This window comes from Phalangium opilio, unplaced genomic scaffold, assembly GCF_054372755.1.
Source record: "Phalangium opilio isolate 3A_F unplaced genomic scaffold, DU_Popi_V2 ptg000209l_1, whole genome shotgun sequence".
Taxonomy (NCBI): Eukaryota; Metazoa; Arthropoda; class Arachnida; order Opiliones; family Phalangiidae; genus Phalangium; species Phalangium opilio.
In genome coordinates this window covers 790,547-814,461 of record NW_028324217.1, presented here as the reverse complement: position 1 = coordinate 814,461, position 23,915 = coordinate 790,547, and the positions used below count along the sequence as shown (strand labels likewise).

Sequence of the window (23,915 nt, the reverse complement as noted above, 5' to 3'; positions counted from 1 at the left end):
TTGGTCTAATAGGCCTATGACTAAATTAATATATATCAAAGCAACTAAAGGCCTTAACTAAAATTTAAAATACTTGAAATTTTCAATCAATGAAAAGAACCGAAGTATTTTTTAATTTTCCATTTTTTTTTTAATTTTTCGAAAACGTTTTTTTAATTCACCAAAAAAATCAATTATAAATTAAGCATTTCTAACCATAAATGCCTAATTGGGGGTCCTGTTTTTGTTTCGCTCCGTTAATTAGGAGCAATGGTTTGTTATTTAGTGAATTTTTTTCATTTTGTTTTTGTTTAATTTTTAAAATATTTTTTTATAAACGTACGAAATTTTATTTATTTTTTGCTGTAAAGTTCAGAAAGAATGAAGCTATTTATTTATTAACTTTAGGGTGGGGGGACAACATGTTTCCCGCCAAAATGGAGTAGTGGCAGTAGCCTGTATTTAAGCTAAATAATTGATAACATGCATTGCCTATACGCTAAAGGCCGGTTCAGACGACACTATTTTTCTCGCTACGCTCGCTGTGCTGAGCTCATCAGATTTTCTGGCTTCACCAGCCTTTAGAAAATTCACTGTTCACATGGACAAAATCTCCTCACCGAGGTCAACAGCATGTCAACAGTGAGAAAATTTTGTCCGTGTGAACAGTGAATTTTCTAAAGGCTGGTGAAGCCAGAAAATCTGATGAGCTCAGCACAGCGAGCGTAGCGAGAAAAATAGTGTCGTCTGAACGGGCCTTAATACAGAAATAACACAAAAGTACTTGAAAAACTTTAGTTTTTATTATTATTATGACATTAGGAACTTACAAAAATTTGGCATTAATTTTACCATTTAATACTTCTTAATACGAAGTTAATTATGAAATGTGAAAAATACAAACACTAAAAATAGAAAAATATCTTCATGATAACTTGCGAAAAAAAGCGCCCATCCCCATTTTACTTGGCGTCCCCGACCGCGTGCTTCTTCTCTTCTTGGACAGCAGCGGCGCCTGGGCTCGTGTTGATGGGAACAACGCGTTCCTTGAGTTTCGGGGCTTCGATGGCCTTCTTGGGGGCTTCCACCATTAGGTACCCGTCTTTTGTCAAAGTTGTGTGGACGGTTTCGGGCAAGACGTTGTCGGGCAACATGTAGCGCCGCGTGAATTCACGCGAAATGATTCCGTGCTCGTCGCGTGTTTCTTCGTGTTTCCCGTGAATGAAGACGCTGTTGTCCACGGTTTTGACGGAAATCTCCTCCGGTTTGAAGTGACTGACGTCCAAGGTGATTTGGAATTTCTTGTCGTCGCTCTTGATTTCGGATGTACCAGCGTGACGCGCCATTTGGTGGCGGCGTGGACGCGCGTAGTAGTTTTGTAGCAACGATGGTCTGGCCAAGTCGTCGTCGAAGAGACCCATTCCAAAAAATTGGTCCGTGAGGCGACTTGGGAACTCGGGGATATCCCGGAAACTCGACCAGGGGTTGTAGCTTGGAATTAAACTTCTAGTAAACGCCATTGTCTTCTTAGTAATTGTTGTAATTAGCTAGCGACGTTGAGCACTTGAGGTATTTGAAGGTTGTAATAGTACTTTAGAATTTAGAGGCTCGTAGTAGTAACTTGAGCTCCGTTCTCTTTGCGAAATTGTGCGGAAATGGGGCCCTACCCCTAGACCAGCTTTTATATTGAACTGGGATTTGGCGAGAAAGCTCCACCATAGAGACTATAAACCACAAGGAGTGGCAGGTCCCCCGCTCTACAAGCGCAAATAATGATGTTGCTCCTAAATAGAGTTATATTTGCTGAGGGGGGGTGAGACGTCAGTGGTTTTACAGCCAATGAAATTGACAAGCCAACAGATGGAGTCACCTTCTGGTGGCTATAGAGCTCATGTTAAATTCTGCCTCCAAAATGGCGAATGGGCGGAGTTTAATGTCACCCTCCCCGTAACCGATATAACTCTATTGGTACATGAGAGCTTCCGGCCCCTTTAATTTTGCTTAGCGGAAGTCGCCCTGTACCAGGATAAAAGGGGCAACAAGTTGAGGCATTCCTTCCACTCCTTGGGGTTTATAGTCTCTATGGTTCCACGTATTTCTAGAAAGATCTCGAGGCTTGTCTAGCGCGAGGCTCTGTCATTGGTTGGTTTATAGTGAGATAGACGACGGATTGCGTTCTGATTGGCTGCGCGATATTTTTGAATTTCCTTTCTTTCTGGTAGATTCTAGTCGCTTCTAGGGGGATCTATTTGGGGGACGTTTTTGTTGACTGGACTTCCAGGACATATCGGAGATCACGAGGTTTTGAGTTGACCCTTCTAGAAAATTCTTTTTCTCCTTTTCAAATGGGTTGTTTTGGTTTAGAATTTAGGCGAGGGGATACGCACTTAGTGTACAAGTGTTACTGTACAGTATTAATATTTAAGTGCATTAAGTAGGCGTTACTTATGGGTGATTAGCCCCACGGTTTTAGGTTAAAGTTTAACTAGTTTTTCAAGCCCATTTCTTGGAAGAACCCTTTCTTTATTGTTAGTCATTGCAGGTGTTGGTAGTACTTTGTAGGCCTATTTTAGATGGTATAAGTAAAATCCTACCGCGGGGGGGGGGAGGGGTGTGTCAAGGGTTATTTTTAGAATGTGACAAAGTATTTTTGGCGTCTTTATTGCAATTTTTTTTTGGGGGAATTCTGACTCAGTTTAAATATTTTCGATATATTTCAATGGAAGTAGGCCAAAAATAGACCTAAAATAATATTCAACAATATTCAACACGCTTAAAGTTAATATTGCAATTAAAATGTATGAATATTTTAAAGAAAAAATAATAATTATTTATTTTATATTTTCTCCGTTATTTTTCAAGGTCAAGGTCAAGTTTGTTTTTAATTTAATTTTGATTAAAGTTCAATTAGCGTTTTAGTAAACGTTTCTTGTCCCAGACAAAAATGTCTAATAGGCCTAAAAATATGTCTTAAATTAAAACAATTAGTAGGCTTAAACTAAAACTAATTAAAATAATTGAAAAAAAATTAAACCAAAGTTTTTTTTTATTAATTTATTTCTTTTAATTTTTTCTTCTCAAAAAAAAAGGCGTATTTTATTTATTTTTTTAAATTCACCTAAAAATCAATTGAATTATAAATTAATCATTTCCAACCATAAATGCCAGTAATTGGCCAAATAAATAGGCCAAAAAATTACGGGTTGGATGGGAGGGGGGGGGGCCAAAAATTAAATACAGAGTTCAACCAAATATGTGATGAAACCAAAAAAAAAAAAAAAATAGACTAGAAACACTGAAAACAATAAAAAATGTGGGTCCTGTTTGTTTTTAATTTGAATATTAATTAGGAGGCATTTGTTTATAATTTAATTAATTCTTTTTTTTTCCATTTTCTTTTGTTAATTTTAATTTTTTAAAATATTAAATATTAATTTATAAACGTACGAAATTTTATTTTATTAATATTTTTTTTTTTGCTGTAAAGTTCAGAAAGGGGAAAAGAATGAAACTATTTATTTATTTATTTATCAACTTTAGGCGGGGGTTGGGGGGGGGAGCCCCCGTTTTCAGTAAAAATGTATCAGCCACTACTCTGTACAAATTGTAATTTACAAGTTCTTTTTTTTCTCTCGCGTTTTAACTTCTTTTTTAATTGGTTTATTTATTTAAAAATATTGCCATTTCCCTAATACGGCGTCTTTAACCGCGTCTACATATTGAGCTGGAACCCAGTAGATCCAGTAACGAGAAGCTTCAGTTGGTCCTAGCTGGATTCCCTGTGTGTAAACAGCAAGCCCCAAAAATTATATTTTATTGACTTTCCCCTTGCTTTTTAGGCCTATTTTTTAATATTACAAGACTTTTTTGGCCTATTTTTTAATATCACAAAAGGCTTTTTTGGTCTATTTTTGAATTTTCCCAGACTTTTTTAGCCTATTTTTGGTTTCCCAGACTATTTTGGGCCTATTTTTAATTATCCCTGGGCTTTTTTGGCCTATTTTTAGTTTCCCAAACTTTTTAGGCCTATTTTTTAATTTTCCCAGACTTTTTTTGGCCTATTTTCAATTTTCTTACTTTTTTGGCCTATTTTAAATTATCCCTGGGCTTTATTGGTCTATTTTTAATTTTCCAAGACTTTTTGGCCTATTTTTAATTTTCCCAGACTTTTTTGGCCTATTTTAAGTTTTCCCAGACTTTTTTGGCCTATTTATAATTTCCCCAGACTTTTTTGGCCTATTTATAATTTCCCCAAACTTTTTTGGCCTATTTTTAATATTCCCAGACTTATTTTGGCCTATTTTTAATTTACCCAAATTTTTTGCCTATTTTTTTAAATTTCCCAGACTTTTTTGGCCTATTTCTAATATTCCAAGACTTACTTTGGCCTATTTTTAACATTCCCAAACTTTTTTGGCCTATTTTTAATATTCCCAGACTTATTTGGCCTATTTCTAATTTTCCCAGACTTATTTGGCCTATTTTCTAATATAACCAGACTTATTTGGTCTATTTTTAAATTCCCCATACTATCCCTCCCTCTAAAAAATAGGCTTAAAACAGGCCATAACACAATAGACTTAAAATAGGCCATAATAATATTACCACAATATGATATTCTTCGTGTCCTTCTATAGGTTCATTAACTACAGTTTTAATTGAGTTCATGGGAATTTTGTCCGTTCTTTCTGCAAAAAAAAATTAAAATCAGATCATTAATTAATCAATATAAGCAATTAAAATTAGAATAGATCAAACCTTCCAAAAAGGGGAATATTAATTACCTTTAGTTCCTATCCATATTTGATCAGACTCTAATTTGAATGTCAATCTAACTTTTCCCCCTGACTTATTAAGCATCCCTGATAAAGGGAAGGCGGGCAAACTATCTTTGGCATTTTTAATACCAGGCATTGCGTCTTCGGGAACACCTTTATCCAAAATTTTCTTATGCATCTTTTTAATTACAAGAGTTTTAATTAATTTTAGAGTTAATTAATTTAAATGAGCATTATCTAATTTAATTTATACCTTTTGTTTGCAAAGTGGTTCCTTACTAGACGCTAAAAAGCAAAGAAAAAAGGGTTAAAAGGGGTTTTAATTTAATGCAAATAAAATTAAATTAAATTAATTACTGGCAGCTTTTTCTTCCTTTAATTCCTCTTTAGTTGGTGCCGTTACCGATAAGACATCAGTTAGCGTAGAACCAACGACCATTACTTTAGCTCCCTTAGTTACCCCTAAATCCCTGAGTGTCTTATCATCTTTGGCAAGGCCTTTATACATTACTTTTTGCATCGTTGTAGGGACCCCTATTAAGTTCATTAATTAATTAATTATTTAATTAAGTTCGAATTTTTAATTATTTTAATTTATTTACCCGTTAAAGTTTGAATATGTAGCTTTAAAACAGCAACAGTGTCATCCAAAGGAAATACTACATCGTGTTTTTGTTTATTGAATATTACTTTAAATTCCACCATTTCTTTTGTACAATCGGAGGAAGAAGAAGAAGAAGTTGAGGGTATGGGAACGGGTGTTGGATTATCACCCAATGTTTCTAAGAAGTCAATTATATCATATTTGACAGTTTAAAGTTAATTTTAAAGGGTTAATTAGGGTTTAATTGAGTGACTAACCTAATATTTGTCGTAAAGTTGAAGCCGCGGTGGACGACAGATCCATCCCGTTGCTATTTTCGGGTGTTTCAGCCGTCACAGATTCAATTTGGACTTTTTCCTCCTCCGTTGTTGTTGTTGTTGTAGGCACATTTTCTTTAGTATCTTTTAAGGAAGCCATTTCTTCGTCCGTAGATTCGGGGACTTTGTTTTCAGTGTCTAAAACGGGGGTTTAAAGTATATTATAACTATTCCGAACAGCTTTTGAGTTTGGAAACTTTCAAATGCTTCAATACAAAAATTGCTTATTCAACAACGCTAAGCCTTGGCCCTAAACACTGATAATTAAGTTTTCCAATTGATTAACTAAGGGAATTTTATTATTTAGGGCTGATTTAGATGAAAAATATCGGTAAAATATGGAATAATTAGTTATTTTTCATCTAGAATTAAGTTAAATTAGGTTAAAATTAAGTTTAGTTTACCGTCATTGGTTTTTCCATTGTCATCGCTCGCCATCTTTTTTTTTTAATTTAAGTGTTGAGTCAGTTCAGTTCTGTTCGGATCAATTGACGATGAAAATGAAATCGAGCTCGTAATACGAATACGGCGCCCTCTAGTTTCAAAAATAGGCTTAACAAAGTTGCGTTTTCATAATTAAGTTCGATAGATGAACATTTGTAAAACCGTTTTTTATTAATTTAACAAGAAAAAACTACATTTGTTTCACGTCGGAATCGGATTCTGTGATGGTAATATTTTTATTGCATTCTCCATCTTCGCAAAAGCTGTATTCGCTTCCCTATTAGGAAAATAATTAAATTGAAATTAAACTAATTAGCTATCTCTAAGAGCAAGCCTTACCAGTCTGTAGCACGGGGAACCGTTCTCCATTGTTATGTTGAATAGTTCGTAGGACGCCATTTTATGGTAGCACGAGGCTATGCACGGAGTAACCTATCAAATACGAAAGTTAATTTAATTTGCAATTAAGGCTTAATGTAGATTAAAGTTAAGTTCGTACAATTTGGAAAAAACCGTCGTTTTTATGGCATATCTCAAAATCATCTCTCGGTACACAGATACCGTTGGAGCATTGCTATTGAAAGAATATATAATTTATTAGATGAGGAAAATTTTAATTTAATTTAATTTAATTGCAATTAAGTTAATTATACCCCATTTTCTCCGCATATTGTGGAATCCTCTACTATATAAATATCACCCCAATCGCTGGAATTATCCTTACCACATTGGTACGAGCAATTAAATGGGCTATTTAGCTGTTTAATTTAATTTAAATTAATTAGTTTAATTTCGATTAATTTTAATTAATGTAAATATATTAATTTTACCTTTCGACCGGTTCCATTATTATCGGGAAAAACCTCGTTACACCAATTAGTTAGTTCGTCATCGGTTAATAAACCATAATGGTTAATATTTGACACTAAAATATAAAATATAAAATAATTAGTTTAATTTAATTTAATTTTGGACTACAAAGATTTTTGTATGCAATCTTGGAAGAGACCACTCTTAAGAATATTTCCGTGACATTTTCAGTCCCTTCCAAGATTGCAATTGCAATTATCCCCGGAGTTATGGTTAAACTTACCTGAAATATGAAAAACACACAATATGCATAGAAACGTCAACGCGAACGTATGACCAATTTGACGGTATTCATTCATTATTTATGTTTGAAATAATAATTAAACACTGGCGAAATAATTGGGTATTTTCCCTCGGTATTAATGAACAGAAACAGAACCGTTACGCCAAAGTTTTCAAACCAAAATGATGTAAAGTTTTCGCGCTTTTTGAGATATTGAAAATATATTATACACATTGCGAAAGAAAAATATTTAAGTTTGGAAAACATTTAGAAAGATAGAAGCAAAAGGCACGGAGCTACGGATAATCTAATGCATAAGTTTATAAGCGATATGTTCCCTATAAGTATGACACTACCTATGCTAGAGATAGCTCGAGATAACTAGTTCGAGAAGGAGAACGACAATTAAGCGAGTCTATTGAAGTCCTAACTACACTCGGTGCAGGTGGTTAATTAATTTTGCAGCTAGGACCAGTTCCATCTAGGTCCTATTTAGTCTGAACTTACTAAACCCAAATTTGACAGCAGCGCCTCTCTCACCCTGAATCTATGACCTATACTTCAATCACTTCAAAATTACCAGCTCCAGTTTCTAAGTTACCAGAGATTAACAAACTTATGGAAGGAACATATCACTTATGATCTTATCTTTATTGCTTATCCATCGCTCCCCGCCTTTTACGGTATTGGTTCTAATTAAATAAACATATCATTCGGGGGCATCTCCGGTCGCCCGCTGTTCACACAGCGTGACGGATATCGAACCTTTTTCTTTCTTTTCTTTATTTAGTTATTTACACTAAATTCTATACATTTCAATCAAACTATTTCACTATTTAACCCTTTCTAAACAGCTGTAGTGACGTCATACTATGTACATTGGACTTTATTCTAATATTAGTTTGAATGTTCGGTTATTAATTTGACATTTTTATTTTATTTAATTGCGATTTATTTCGTGGCCCAATTACGTCATAGTAATCAACATCCTTGGATTAAATTAGACTTTTAAATTTAGGATGTATAGGCCTAGCTAGGTATAGTTCGTTAAAGGATACGAATTCCTTAGTCGTGTCCTTGGTATTTTAATTATAACTCCGTTAGAACCCCCTACAACGTCTTTCAAATTTGGAATTTTTCAAAATTGCATTTTGAATTTTGAATTTTCAAGGTTAATTTTGACAATACTTTAATGTTTTTTTTTTTACCAAAATTAGTTTAACTTGTTTTAAAAATTTTAACTTAATCTTGGTTAGGTAATTATATCAGAAATTAAACATAAACACAATAATTAGATTTAAATTAAATACACAAAACACGCCAAAGGGTCATATTTGAATCTGAAATTAACTTCTGTACCAATTCGGTTTATTTACTTCTGTTCCGGACCATATTGTTATATATATGTGTTAGCCAAGCCTGCCCAAACCCCATCTCGTACAGTGTCCACTCGTAGTCGTAGTCTTAGATACTTCAAGATGGTTCTTATTTATAGTTTGGTTAAGGCTTAGGCTCCGGAACCAAGCCAATTGCTTTTGTTTCTAAGGACGACCTCTGTCCATATCATACGATATGACCCCGGGTTCTTGACACTCTAAGACCACTTGTTTATATTATTATATTCAGGCAAAAGTTTTGGTTGGGTTTGGGTTAGGCCTACTTTATGATTGTTTGTTTTCTCTAAGGATATCTTGAGCTTTCTTTATTTGGGTACTATACTTTGTCCCTTTTTCTTTTGAAGAAATAATTGGGGTTTATTATTAAGAGTTAATTAGGCCTATAGTTGTCCCAGAAAATATCAAAATATTCCTTCAAACTATCGAGAGGATATACATTGTTTACAGGCAATGAGTATTCCTATCAGTAACACAAGGAGACAACAGGGGTCATACAAACCTGGAAAACCTGGAAAAATTAGGGAAATAAACCTCGGGGAAATTTAGAATTTTTAGTAAAATTATCGACAAACAGGGACCGAGTATTTAAATTAAGCAAAATATTCGTGAACATTCCCTCCGTAGGATTAACATTACACTATACTTTGGAGGCTCAAAACACTGGTTATATTAGAGATATTATAGGATACTCAATATACCGGAAAATCCTGGAAAACTCAGGGAAGTATATGGGGAAAAGCCTGGAACATTTGTTTTCCAAAAGTTGTATGAACCCTGGCGTAAAATCGTCTGCTATTTTACGTTCTAAGTCACCTGGTCTCCTTCGTTTTAATGGTAGGAATCCTCCATGCCCTGTAAACTATGTATTGTAGGGAAATAAATAAATAATAAAAAAAGAACTAAATAAAGAATCATTGTTTTAATATTCAAAATACTTATTTGATAAAATTTATATTCATAGTTTCAAAGTAAATCGCCCAAATCTGAAGTATACCGCCCGTTAAAAATAGCCACCCCCCAAACCCCCATCCCCCCAAGTCCCGTATTTATATTTAGTTATAATATTATTTACGAAATCGAAGCCCCCACTCACTGAATAAAAACACTCCGAAGTTATCGAGACAATATAGCCTAGGATAGCTTTTGGGTCAAAGTTCATAGCATAACATAAGAGATATAAGACGAGGGGGGGGGTGATAATTAATATTAGGTGTATCATAAGTTTATAAGTGATATGTTCCATCCATAAGTTTGTAAATTCTTATAACTTAGAAACTGGAGCTTGTAATTTTGAAGTGATTGAAGTAGGGAGGTCATAGATTCAGGGTAAAGCGAGGGACGTACGCCTGGTGAGTGGGGGCGCTGCTGTCAAATTTGGGTAACTTAGTAAGTTCAGACTAAATAGGACCTAGATGGAACTTGGTCCTGCATGCAAAATGAATTAACCACCATGGGTGTGAGTGTAGCTTAGGACTTCAATTGACTCGCTTAATTCCGTCGTTCTCCTTCTCGAACTAGTTATCTCGAGTACTGTAAGTCCATCTCAGTAGCATTACGAACTTATATAGGTAATGCCATTCATACTTATGGAAGGGAACATATCACTTATAAACTTATGGTTGTATTCAATGCATTCTTGTTGAACTTGAAAGTAACAAAGCTATAATTTGATTGATTATGATAACTTTTGGTTTAATCTGTTTCTTTAGGGGTTAAAAATATTTAAATTCAAAATACAAGGGTATTTTTTTTTACTTTTTATATCGCGTATGGAGCAATCTTTTGGGGATGTGTTCCTAGGAAGGATTTTTACATATTTCTTACTGCTGGTACCATCCTATTTCTTTTTTTGGTTGTACCAAAACGAAACCTTTTCTTGGCGATGCAGCCCTCTCGCTATCCCAGTATAGCTTACTATCCTCCAACCAGGCAGGGATGGGTATCGAGAAATGCCATTAGTATGTACCCTTTCTCTTTTGCTCCATCCGCGTCGTCCCATGGTGCCACCTGGCGTTCAAATCGGCCGTAAAGAGAGAGAACTATTCCTTCCTACCTTCATCTCCAACCCCCAATCCCCCCATACCCACAATCCTCCGGCCACTCACGCGAGAACCAACTCTTCAAACTCTACTATATCTACTTAGCAACTTGGGGGCTTAAACTCTTCTTCTTGGAGAGTCGCCGCGAAAACTTAGATATCTCTTTTGGTTTGAGTTTATCAGACTGGTTCCCGTAAGGTTTGAGTTTATCAGACTGGGTCCCTCTTGGTTTGAGTTTATCAGACTGGTTCCCGTAAGGTTGACCCGGGTGACCTGTGATAGGTCTTTGAGTTTATCAGACTGGTTCCCCTTTGGTTTGAGTTTATCAGACAGTTGGTTCCCTTTTGGTTTGAGTTATCAGACAGTTGGTTCCCTTTTGGTTTGAGTTTATCAGACTGGTTCCCGTTAAGGTTGACCCGGGTGACCTGTGATAGGTTTTTGAGTTTATCAGACTGGGTCCCTCTTGGTTTGAGTTTATCATACTGGTTTCCGTATGGTTGACCCAGGTGACCTGTGCTAGGTCATAGGTAGATCTCATTCGTGGCATGCAGTCTGGGAAATAGCTATAGTCTCCAAAATCCATCCAGTTTGGACCAGTTTTTAAGTTCACGAAGTGTTTTTGGGTTTCTGGTCCTCAGTGTCAGTTTAGTAGTTGCAAATCTATCAGGATAACCAAGGTGGTGGGACCGGTCCTAAGGACCAGTTTCCAGATCTTTTTTAGACGCTAAGGGGGGGTCACTGGTCCCAAGGACTAGTTTAAAAATAATACTATATCATGGTATATACAAGTTAAATGGCAAATATGGCCTTAGATCCGCGAATTAAGGTTTGAGTTGACTCAGTTGTCACAACCGAGCTGCCGAGGTCGTCATTCTCGACGCTTTTAACATTACAAGAGTCAGACTTATGGAAGATATTAACTTATGTTTTAGTAATAATCGGGACTTTCCAAGTTGCTAGTGGTCTATAGTTTCTTTCGGCATCTCTAAGAGTACGCTCGCCTATTGATTGGCCGAGAACACGTAACATTTCCCCTTTTCCTATTGGCTACTTTTGCTCTATACTCTCCATAATATTGGCAAAAATTGCCGATATTACATAAAGCAATTTTTTTGCACACTTTTGTATATCTCAGCCGATACATTGGGTGAAAAAACGAAACGGCAAAGGTTTTTGAAATAGGCCTACTGGATATTTTGTCCGAAAAAGGGTTAACGCTCTTTTAAGGCGAAAATCTTCAGCAAATATTATTGCATCTAGTTGCGGAAACGAATAATTGACAAGGCGTATTGTGTCGCTGGCAATAATGACTCTATACGCAAAAGTGGCAATAAATCTAACTTTTTCATGTATAGGGTGTTTTGAAAGGTCTGTTAGGATGGTTTATGGGAAATTGAAAATGTTAAATGTAACTTCTAAAGGCTCTTTCAGACGATCCAACTTTTTGACTCACCTCGATGGGTCAAAAAGTTGTATCAACTTGCCCAACTTTTGAAGGGAAAAGTGAAATAAATCCTTCCCATTCACACGACTAAACTTTTACCACCAAATGGAACTTTTTAAGCGCCACCTACCTTGGCGCTTACGAAATAACCCGCGAAAAAGGCTTTTTTAAGTTTTTTTGTAATTCATTTTGATTGGCTGAAGAAATGAAATGAAATGGTTGAGTCAGCAAAAATTGGATCACTGATCCAATTTTTCCTAGCCAACTTTTTTGGTGACTCAACTCATCCAGCGTCTATTCACACGATCCAACTAGTTGATTCAACTTGAGTTGACCCATCAAGCTGAGTCAAAAAGTTGGATCGTCTGAAGGAGCCTTAAGACCAGCCCTTAGATTTTGATTGACCCCCCCACAAGGGATGCACCATTGCACCCCCTAACCCACAAGTTATAATTTTGAACATTGGACAAGTGTTTATGATTAGATGAACCCCATCATCATATTTAGCATTGTGTGTCATCCAATCATAAACACTTCTCCAATGTTCATGATGATAACTTGTGTTAGGGGTCATTTGCATGCATCCCTTGTGGGTTACTCAATCAAAATCAGCCGGTCAAGTGGTCATAGAAGTTACATAATACATTTTAAACTCAAAATCGCCAAAGGAACGCCCTCTATATAATTCCAACCTTTCTTAAATTAACTTAAATATTTTAAATTAACCTGGTCTTAATTAGTCCTAAAATACTAACCATAAAAATAAATTAACATTAGTGAGCAATATTATTAAATAATAATAATAATAATAATAATTATTTTTTTAATTTGGTTTCAACATTATTATTAAATTTACCAAAAATGAAAATTTCAATTCCTTACAGAATACATTAAATTATGAAAGAAACGCGATATCTACATTCCCGGGGACTCGCCGCTACCACCCCAGTCACTTCAGTACCTCAGATGTCCTCCGGAAGATGTATATTTCGCGGGATATACATTTTGGAAAATTCAGGCTCCGTCCGTCCGTCCGTGGGTCGGTCGGTCCGTTGGTTGCAGCCAGGGTCGTCAGAGTGGCGCTAAGATCGATGCATATCCATCCCCGGTAGTTCCTCTTAGCTCCGAGTCGAGTCGAGCCCAAATCCGACCAACCAGAGCAAAGTCCTTCCTCGTTCGCCGGCTCCAAAGACAGAGCGAGAGAGAGAAGGAGAGAGAGAGAAAACAGTAGCAGCAGACGCGGCTCCAAAAAGCCTTGAGCAGCGGACTCAAAAATATCGCGGCAGTCGATGCTACACCGGGACACGAGAAAGACGCTTGCTTCGTCAAACCATAATCCGACTACAAGTATTACTCGATTGAAAGAGACAAGTACCCGTCCCCGTCCTCGTTCCCGCGTTGGAGACCTTCTCTGCAGGGACACTTCTTCCTGCTGGGTGTCTTCTTTCCCTGGACAGGAAGACACCGACACCCTTCTGGGGAATCAAGACTCACCCCCCAAAATTGACTGGACTGCTCTGGACTTTCTTCAGGGACCAGCTACCAGCATCTTTAAAAAAGGGACAGCACGGTGAGTTTTTATTTAAGTACTTTACGATGTTAGTCAAAGGATTATTGGTCTTAGTATCTATGCTTGTTTAATTAGCATTTAATCATTGAAACGCGACGCTATGAAACTTAATTTTGGGTTTTTGGGAAGTTTTAAATGGTTTTATTGGGAACCTTTTATCCTTATTACGCCAGTATTTTTACCTAAAATTTTTGAAAACCGTTTATCGCCACTAGTATTAAGCCTAAATTTAAACGTATCATTACCATACTTGATGCCGCTTGTCTGCTGCAGTTGTAGATAGCGCGGTTGTTGCAATTGAATTGCACACGATTCGCAATTGCACTTGCAACTCTATTATAGTTTAAATCATAAATATAAATTGAACCCGCAATGTCCAAAACCTTAACCATAATCGAAGGATTTGACGCAAATACCTTTAGTATCTCTTATACCAACCAAGAATGTAAGGTAAATGTTGCAAACCCAAATTAAAAATCAGCCCCTTTTGCAAATACCCACCCAAACAGCTTTAGACAAACCGGGGGGGGGACAAGTACAAACATTGTTTGTCGTCGACGTGAAAATCGCGAGCTTCCTTGCACCCCATCCTTAAAGGAATCTAACCTTCAACCTTTCGAGTTACCGTATTGTTTGAATTGCGTCCAGGCTCTGTACCGGAGTAAGGAAAGCTTTAGCTTACCTATCTCTTTCGCAAACGTTGAGATAACCGGGACTAAAGAAGAAGCCAAAGTTATACAACTATTCTTGTACTTTCTATTGTTTACAACAAGGCGTATTGGGTTCAAACGTCTTGGACGGCCTATGGCTTCACGCGTTTACTACACCGGAAATAGTACTTCAGCGTGGTTCGGGTTAAAATAAATGCCTTCGTACCTCGTTGTAATTCCTTAAATAACACGGTGAAGTAACAATTGGAATTAGAAGTAAACTTGCCGACCTTCTCTGGGTGCGTTTTGAGGAATATCTCATTGGTAGGCCGCTAAAAAAGTTGTTGGTCACGTGACCACACAGGCTGGTACGGTGAAATAACAATAGGAATTAGAAGAAAATGAACTTGCCGACCTTATCTCGCTGGTAGGCCGCTAAAAAGGTTGTTGGTCACTTGACCATACAGTCTGGTAATATCATCAATGTCTAGACCTGAATTAAGTTGATGCAAATGATGAAGGTACAATTTTAATTAAGTTTAATCGCCATGAAAGATCATAGTGTAGTCTGAAAAGGCCTTAAGTTATAACTCGGGACTCGTTGGTCAACTTTACCGGGGTTGTGTCCCAAAAAGGAATCAGGGTAATTAAAGGACCGATGTACAGTGAGCTAGATGGCTCTATGGACGCGCAACTTAACAAGTTTAATGATTAAGCATAATCTCTCCAGCTAATCTATGATTAACCAACCCGCCTAGCTGGTTTAAAAGTTTTATACCACTCCCATTTAAATCCCGCTTTTCGACTCGTGGGTGCAATACATCCGGGATTGGGGCCCAACCCCAACCCCGACCCCGACCGGGTAGTACTGTACATCCTAAAGTCGCAACCCGTTTAACGGAAGTCGAGATTATAGCGTACATATACCATAAGTTTATAAGTGATATGTTCCGTTCCATAAGTTTGTAAATTGTGGTCATGACAAACTGAACGGAGCTTGTAATTTTGAAGTGATTGAGGTAGGGAGGTCATTTCAGGGTAAAGCGAAATACGCCCGGTGAGGAGACGCTGCTGTCAAATTTGGGCTTAGTAAGTTCAGACTAAATAGGACCTAGATGGAACTTGGTCCTGACTGCAAAATTAATTAACCACCACCGAGTGTAGTTAGGACTTCAATTGACTCGCTTAATTCCGTCGTTCTCCTTCTCGAACTAGTTATCTCGAGTACTTAAGTCCATCTCAGTAGCATTACGAACTTGTATTGGTAGTGCCATTCATACTTATGGAAGGAACATATCACTTATAAACTTATGCAGGTACCTATACCTTTAGGGCGTTCGTTCCAGGAAGTGTATATACGTATATTTTTCCCTTGTCAAGTAAACCGATCTAGAGGAAAACTTTTAATTGAAATATTTTTGGGGTCTGGGGTCTAGCTGGGGCAGCCGCCGGGGCCCTAGCTGCATGCGTGGCCCCGAAATTGATGGATCGTTCGAGCTGATAATTTTACTATACTATAGACCCGGGGTTGAGCTTCTCTCTCTCTCCCCTTAAGTTCCCCTTGCTGCACTTTGACCTTTCTCCTGAAATCAGAGTTATAGATTAGGGACTAGCTGCTATGCATGGCGCTGTTTATTTTCAAACCCATGCAGGAAAGTTTTGCGTTAACTTTAGAATTTTAAAATTGAAGAAAAGTAAGGTCAAAAGGGGTCAGTTATGTGCCAGGTTTTAAATATTAGTTTAATAAACTAATTTTTATTTAGTTAAATGTGCGAAACGTCCAAGGAATGTTTGACCAATTTTTATAATTGCCCTTCTTGGTCGATATGGTTCTTTTAATGAGGATGTATAGTTAAATTAATTAACAACGGAGTATTTTACGGATGATCCCTTAAATTTAATTAATTAAGAAACTGAACAGACAATGATTTCTTCTAATTTAATTAGGGGGTCATCGCTAAAACACATTTTGAAATCATAACTCAATTTGAAACAGTGTCCCTTGTGACAAACAAAATAGAGATAGAAATTTCATAGATTTTCTGACCCAAATGGATTTCCCAAAGAACTGTACATCCTAAGGCTTTATGTATGGCATGCGGACTTAATATCAGAAACACCCTGTATGTTGTTTATTATATAAATTGTAAGAGAGGGTTACGATGTCTCAAGGTCAGTGGTCTTTCCCTTCCACGGGTCATAGAGTTTACGGGGAGTGTAACACCGTGTCATCAGAATCAGCGGGATGGTCCATCAAATTCCCATCTAGAAAGGATTCCCCTGCTCTCTCTTAGCGTCTCAGCGCCTTTTACTTCTTGGCAGGCTTTTAGGATGAACTCTAGACTAGATTAGATAGCCATACTGGTCAAAGGGGACGTTTAAAACTGGACCTCCTTTCGGTACATGCATGGATCAGTTTATTTGGGGACTTTGTAGGATCGTTAAAGCCCTATGTCCCTTGACTAATTGTTGCGGGACTTAACTGTAGTAAGGACTTCGTTTTGCTCAAGGAAGTTAGTAATGTAAGGAAAATTTATAATAGGTCTAAATATATATAAGGAATTGCTGTTTTTCAATTCAGGAAATTTCATAAATTTAATTTATATACCTATATCGGGTTAAATTGAAGGAAAATCAATTTAGGAAAAATTTATTCAAAATTGAACTTAAATCAATTTAAGGAAATTTCGAAATTTATCATATTACTAAGATATTTGATTTCACGCCGTAGTCTTTGAGAAGCTTGGATTTTCACGGTTTTTAATTTAAAAATAATTTTTTTTAATCGTGAAGTTAGTTACCTTTTCTGGGTAAATGAAGCCTGACACGAAAGGTCATAGGTTAGATAAATTATATCCTATAAACCTCAATTTTGAAAGAGATATTTTATTGCGAAATAATGAACTTTTACTTCAACGGAAAACGAATTAAAAAGAAAACACATTTTATTCCGAGATAAGACAAAAATTAAAAAAAAAAAAATTAAAAACCCAATCCTTATCCTCAATTTCTTAACTTTTAGAAAACCACCTAAAATTACAAATAAGTGACTTTATAAACTTCCTAGAAACTTCAACACGTACACTTATAAATAGGGCGAGAAATTAATTAAGACAACAACGAATTAACAGCCTAAATAAGTCGTGTCGCGTCTGCCTTATTTTAAAACTCGAGTTACAACTACGTGAATGAAGATATTTTAATTGATGTAGGCGGGTCAGACTCCAGCTTGTTAATGTCTTTATTTAATTTCATGAAAAGGGGCATCATCACCACCATTAATAATATTATTATTACTACCAAGAATAGATTTAGTGTTAGAAGTAGGAATGGAGAACAGAGTAATATCTGGGCGCGCGTCAAAGTCCCGAACCCCCTTCCACGGGACGGAGGGGGGGAATGAAAGAAGAGGCGGGAGGGTCATAGCGACAGAGGTAAAAAGGAATTATTACGTATTTTTCGCCGTCCCTGCATCAGCAACGTCATCAAAACGTAGTTTAAAACTGAGCAGCCAATGAGATAATTTAAACTTTTCGCTATCCGTGTTGGAGGGAGGGGCTTTATACTATACTGGGTGGTCTATGAGTCGGAATAACTGAAGTAAATACTAACCGTTAGACTCCATTCCTACTTCTAAAATTAAATCTATCCCTGTTATTACATATACTTAATTCCTTATGGTGTTTGGTGTGATAGGATAGGATATTTTATCAGAAGAGATTGCTTAACTTTTTGTAATTTGATTTAATTGAACTTGAACTTGACCCAAATTGAATTCAAATATTTTTTCCTGTGTAGACCAACAATATTATTTCATGGTGAAATAATATTTGACTTCAGAGTCGTATATTTTACTTAATCATTTCGTTGCCTGATAATGAATGACTAATATTAATTTATCATTTCCTACTTCCCGCTTGGTTTAATTAAAATACCATCACGGAATAAATATAATCACTTAAGCAACACGTTATCTGATATTCAAATCACGAATTAAATATATATTTTCTAAGATTAAAATCTGAATATTAAGTTTTAGAATATTTTAGAATATTTTGGGGAAAGGAAAGTCGATCGGTCGGTGTACATATTTTAAATCGTCGATGGGTTCAAAGTTATCAGGGACTCATCATGGGCTATTTCTAATAATTGCGCAGATTGTATGTATGTCGAGGGGGCTTTTGAGGCCCTGTGTCTTAACGAACGAGATATCTCGTTAAATACGCTAATATATTTAGCTATTTATTCAACTCCTTTCCTTCATACCCCCTCTCTTTACTAACAATACAGTCTCATCTCTAAGTTGGAGGAGACATAAGTAACAGTCTATATATAAGTATGGCATTTCCCCATTACTTTGTTGGGTAAATTCAGGATTCATATGGAACCTGAATAACCTGGAAATACCTGGATAAGTCAGGGATTTGTAAAAATGGTTTAAAAGGTCAGGGATAAGTCAGAGACTTAAAGTTTCTTCCTAAACAGTCAGGGATAGGTCTAGGATTTTGTTTGGTATATCAAACCATGATTGCTTCGAAGTTCAAGCAATGATAAATATGAACCCAGGTGTGACCATGAAGTGGACTCTGTCTGGTAAACACGTACTTAAAATGGTCCCAGGGATATTGCAGCAAAATTTCTTTAGGGATAACCTGGGAAAGTCAGGGATTTTCAATATAAACATTTCCTCCGAACCCTGTTGAAATGGACAGTTGAAAACTGTTTCAAAGTCTGTAGTGACTCGAGTTTCGTACTTATGGGGTTGTCGGGTTACTTATGGATGGTGGAACGGTCTGGAGACTGGCGCGTCATGTCATTGTTGTTGGTTCCAGTTGCTTAAACGCGGCAAATCCCTTGTAAATGGAATCCATACGACTTCGACATGTTGGGCGTCCCCATTCAAATTCCGTGCATTCAGCTGACGAATTTCTATCTCTATCTCTCGTTTATAGAAAATTAAGCTCCATTTGTTGCTTCTCTCTTCTATATATATATGTGCATATATATTTGAAAATCGAGTAATGACAGCGAGCGCCCTTCCCCAATGCTTTGACTGTATTACGGAAATAGCTTTAGGTGTCACTAGCCCTTATCATTTTCTTAAAGACGTATAGTAACTATACGAGTGACTGACCTGATGTATAAAGAATGTGTTTTTTGGGGGGAATAGGAAATTATAGGGTAATGACAGTTGGCCCTCCTTTAACAGGGTTAAACTATATACGAAGATAACAAGGAATGTCAACTATTATATAATCATACGGGTTAGGGTTTAAGAAAACATGTCATAACATTTAAACGTCACCAATATAAAACTCAATTTCCGGAAAATTCTAAATATTACAGTCATATTATTTATGGCCAATTTCTAAAGACGCTGTCACGAAATTCGCCATGTATTTGAACCAATTCGCTACCAGTTGAACTCAGGGTCATTTCGACCAGAGCTTACTCGCGTCTCGGTTCAATTTATACATCAAACTAACCATAGAACCCAAGATACTGCGAAAGTTCATGCATGTTTTGAAGTAACTTATCATGGACACCGTTTTCAAGTTATTATGAACATTGGAGTGTTCAGTTTCTTACTTATTAAATTTAATTATAAACACTTCTCCAATATTAATTCATGATAACTTGTTGGTTAGGGGGTGCATGCACATCCCTTGTGGGGGCCCAATCAAAATCCAAGGGCTGGTCATAGAAGAAAGTTACATTTAACATTTCATTGATTCTCAAAATTCAGTTGATTTCCCATAGAACCATCCCTCTTCGGTTCTATAATTACCCTGTCCCTTTTTGGATGAAGAACACCCTGTACATTTCTTACGCGATTGCGCCTTTGATTTTGTTTAATAACAAATATTATGTTAATTTTATTATTATTATTATTCTAAGCATAAGCCGGCGCCTCAAGAAGGCCTTTTATTAAAAACAGAAATCTAATTACATCGAACCAAAGCAAACCACCCGTTGCTGGCGAATCCAATCTTAATTGCACCCGTCCCCCCATTTTTTATATGTATATAATCAGTACGAATTCATTATGCAAATGACCTTTAACCTCTGACATTTTTTGCGTGTCAAATAAAAAGCAGACCGACGACGTCGTATGTCGATAATGATTAAATTTGAATATTTTTCAAATAATTCCGTAACAACTTCTAATAATTTTATTTTCTTTTTTTTTGTCGTTATGTGATAAAATTTTCCACAAACGGCGCTCACTTTTTTTAAAACCCCCTATTTACAGCTACAGGATGGGCCAGATAATAATCTAAACTACGTTATTACGTGATATAAAGAACATATTTAAGAGCTGAGAGCATTCATTCAGTGATAGGCAAAGGCAACCCTTAAAATCGGGACATACAAGGGGGTTGATCCATTTCCTTGAGTATAATGCCATCCGTCTCTGCATGCGCTCTCTCATGATAGAAAAGACTACAGCGCAGGCGCCAAAAGCGAGATGGAAGGCAAAGTTTTACCCCCGTGTCTTTCCCTCTTAGATATGGATGGCATCGAAACCTTACGTTCTCGGGACATGTTTGGGTTCTTTCTTCTGATATTGCTGAACCAAACAGCCATAAAAATTGTTTCGCGCCATAATACCCTATACTCTTTAGTTATAAATTTGGGCACGCTGGAAAAAAAGTGAATTGTGGGACACGTGGTGGTGGGACAGGGGCGCCATTTTTACACGTCGTTTCACAAACGATACGACAGTCTCCAAGCACGTTAAAATGCCGGAGGATTTTTTTTTGGCTCCTACGGTCGGTCTGTATTGCTTTGCCAGATTGGTCCCAGAAGCGAGAAGTAAATGGCGCTTAGCTTATTCGTTTATGCTGACCAAAGATTGTTGTATTTATTCTGATATATTAGTAACGACTTGCCTCGAAATTGCATCGCCACGAAATTGTTTGTCTGTTCCTGGTTTTTTTTGGTATTAAATTTTAATGTTAAAACAATAGAATCCCAGAAATTATTTTATTGGCTTCATTTTGCATTTTTATTGCTTGGGAAAATTGGTACCGATGTTTCAATACATCGTGCAGTTAATGTTTTTGCAAAGATCAGGGAAATTTAAAAATGTCAGGGAAAGTCGCAGAAACATTTCAGGGAAAGTCGCAGAAACATTTCAGGGAAAGTCGCAGAAAAATTTCAGGGAAAGTCGCAGAAAAATATCAGGGAAAGTCGCAGAAAAATATCAGGGAAAGTCGCAGAAAATATCAGGGAAATTTAAAAATTTCAGGGATAATCGCAGAAAAATGTCAGGAAAATTCACAGAAATTAATCAGGGAAAATCACAGAAATTAATCAGGGAAAATCACAGAAAATATCGGGAAATTAGATCTGAAACTATTGTACCAACCCTCGAACTCAAAAATTAGTGACGGGCACAAATACGGTTGAAGTCCAAGTCAATGGTCATCTGGCCCTATTCCTAAATGTTAAAGCATTCCTTTTAATAAAGCTTTCGTCGCGTATACAACTAGAAGCGAATATAACGGACATTTGCGAGATGTCCAGCTCTTAGGTAACGTTTCTTAAGGGTGCTGTCCTTCTTATAAAACCCGTTGGTCTTCCTTAAGTGACGCGAAGACATCTAAGCCTAACCCTTCTATACTCGGCTCCAACTATTTCCCAAGTTTAGCCACCTACACCAAGAACTGTAACTGATCAGAAGTAAATCATACTGAATTTTTTGACCTAATATCAGTTTGAAGTTGAACAAAACCTTAGTTTCCTATATATAACTTCGGAGTTGATCTATTTCCAATTTTCTTTTTTTTCCGACGTTATTGGGGTCAAAGCTTTATCGAGGATTTAATGGTCAGTGGGAGGTGTTACTGACCGGTCATCGTTGGAGAAAGGGTGAGGGGTTGTATATATCGAAGAATTGACCCGTCTCGTATCGTCAAGGTGATTTTAACAAGGGGGTTTCGTTTGGTCACCAAGACGCGCTTTAAGGACATTATCGATGTATGTTCTTACTCTCTTAGACCCACCTCTGACTTGTATAAGGAAACGTTTCACGAATGATTGCGAGTAACGAACGTTTCAAGGTACTAAGATGGTATATTGGGGCCTAGTAAGACACTTTCTTTTTCGGCCAAAGGCTTTACAAGGATTTATTTCATATCTTCGTTCATCGAGCTGTCTCAAGTGACGTAATGACATCGGTATAAAAATGGGGTTAACCCTTTTTTGGGTATGACAGACTTATGTTTGAAAGAAACACCCTGTACATGAACCATCCTGTTATTTTTGAAAATGCAGTGTCAAAATTTCATTTGGAAAAAGGGCCTACTTGAATTTTGTTTAAATTCAAACTTATCCCGTGATGTTAAGTTATATAACGCGTAATATTATAGCAGGAAGCGATATCTAGTTTACTAGGGAGACGGTATAAATTTGCCTGCACATTTATAATCTATAGCTTTATCTCCAGTCCAAAAGACGTAGCCTGTCCGGACTGTTAATCCCCGCCGCCTCTAAATTACAACCAGCCAGCATCTCATTGGTTCTTGAAAACTCGTGCACGTCAGCGCGACGCGAATAACAGGAAAATTACTTGTATTTTCCGACTGAGGAGAGGCCACGAAATAGCCCGGGGCCTCCTTTTACGTCCCTCCTTGTATTTTGAAAGGGGGACTGGGACTATGGCTTGCGCGAATACTTAGGCATCTTTAACCTTCAACCTAATAAACTAGATATCACTTCTTGATCTTAGTAAATAATTTTTTCTTTCTTATCCGTGAAATTTGGGGGGCTTGAAGAGAATATCGTGTGTGAATATGTACTGTATATTTATTTTCTTTTTTTCACTTTCATAAATTTCTTGGTTTGTTTCGTTGATTCGTTTTGCGAGAGTGAGATGACGCCATTCGGACTAGTCGTGTGGGGGAGGGGGGATGAATATCGCGTGTTTTTTTTTGCGCCAAAACACTTTGCTATTCCGAATAATACAAGGGTGTATATTATGCGGAAATGCAGGAAGAGGAAATGCTGTGGGAAGAGATGGAGGAGGAAGTACAAAAGGAATTGTGCATGGGAAGTGACGATAAAAAATGCGGGGGGGGGGGGGATTACAAGGAAACAAGTTTGCGCCTTTTTCTTTGCGGGAAATTACTTGTTTTTGAGTTCGCAGTTAAGAGTTATCTCTGTCCTTAATTTAATTGCAATTTATTTAAAATTAATTATAATTATAGGTAGTGTGCATTCACTAAAGGGGCTACAAATATTATTTTCCCATCAACCATTTCGTAACTAACAGTTAGTTATCTATCCTTGTCTTTAATTTAACTAATTTAATCGTGATTAAATCGAATTATTTATTATTATAATCTATGAAACAACGTTACGTAGGCCTGGTTACCACATTTTATTTTCAAATATATTTATCCCGTTTTATTATTATTTTTTTCTTTTATTATTTAAATCCTTTTTCTTATCTGTTATTGAGGGAACTTTATTTTTCATTTTATATTTGGCGGGAAATCGCACGTGCTCAAAAAGGAAAGGAAAAAAAGGCGGGAGTAAACGATATAGCGCGATAAATTGAATATCCCGCCTTTTCTTATAAATCCGCGATTTTTG

At 36.7% G+C, this 23,915-nt stretch overlaps 3 protein-coding genes and 1 pseudogene across 4 annotated transcripts in view; 1 reads left to right on the top strand and 3 right to left on the bottom strand.

Moving 5' to 3' along the window:
- Positions 1-760: 760 nt before the first annotated feature.
- On the bottom strand, positions 761-1,654 carry LOC149618143 (alpha-crystallin A chain pseudogene; annotated as a pseudogene).
- Positions 1,655-3,007: 1,353 nt separating this feature from the next.
- On the bottom strand, positions 3,008-6,165 carry LOC149618142 (ubiquitin domain-containing protein UBFD1-like). The gene is made up of 8 exons (XM_089855524.1): positions 6,083-6,165; positions 5,619-5,816; positions 5,360-5,539; positions 5,115-5,291; positions 5,011-5,042; positions 4,764-4,935; positions 4,585-4,667; positions 3,008-3,758 (listed from the first exon to the last, which is right to left on the bottom strand). The coding sequence occupies exons 1-8, from the start codon at positions 6,114-6,116 to the stop codon at positions 3,648-3,650; spliced, it is 987 nt and encodes a 328-aa protein (XP_089711650.1). The 5' UTR covers positions 6,117-6,165; the 3' UTR covers positions 3,008-3,647.
- Positions 6,166-6,312: 147 nt separating this feature from the next.
- Positions 6,313-7,376, bottom strand: LOC149618141 (uncharacterized). Its single transcript, XM_089853957.1, has 6 exons — positions 7,216-7,376; positions 6,953-7,047; positions 6,776-6,880; positions 6,622-6,696; positions 6,462-6,554; positions 6,313-6,399 (listed from the first exon to the last, which is right to left on the bottom strand). The coding sequence occupies exons 1-6, from the start codon at positions 7,289-7,291 to the stop codon at positions 6,313-6,315; spliced, it is 531 nt and encodes a 176-aa protein (XP_089710083.1). The 5' UTR covers positions 7,292-7,376.
- A 5,993-nt stretch (positions 7,377-13,369) lies between these two features.
- The window catches only part of mGluR (metabotropic Glutamate Receptor), a 110,307-nt gene continuing 99,761 nt past the window's right edge, over positions 13,370-23,915 (top strand). For both annotated transcript variants that reach the window (XM_089855520.1, XM_089855519.1), the window contains exon 1: positions 13,370-13,665. The gene's annotated coding sequence lies outside the window, so the exon portion shown is untranslated. The remainder of the gene's footprint in view (positions 13,666-23,915) is intronic.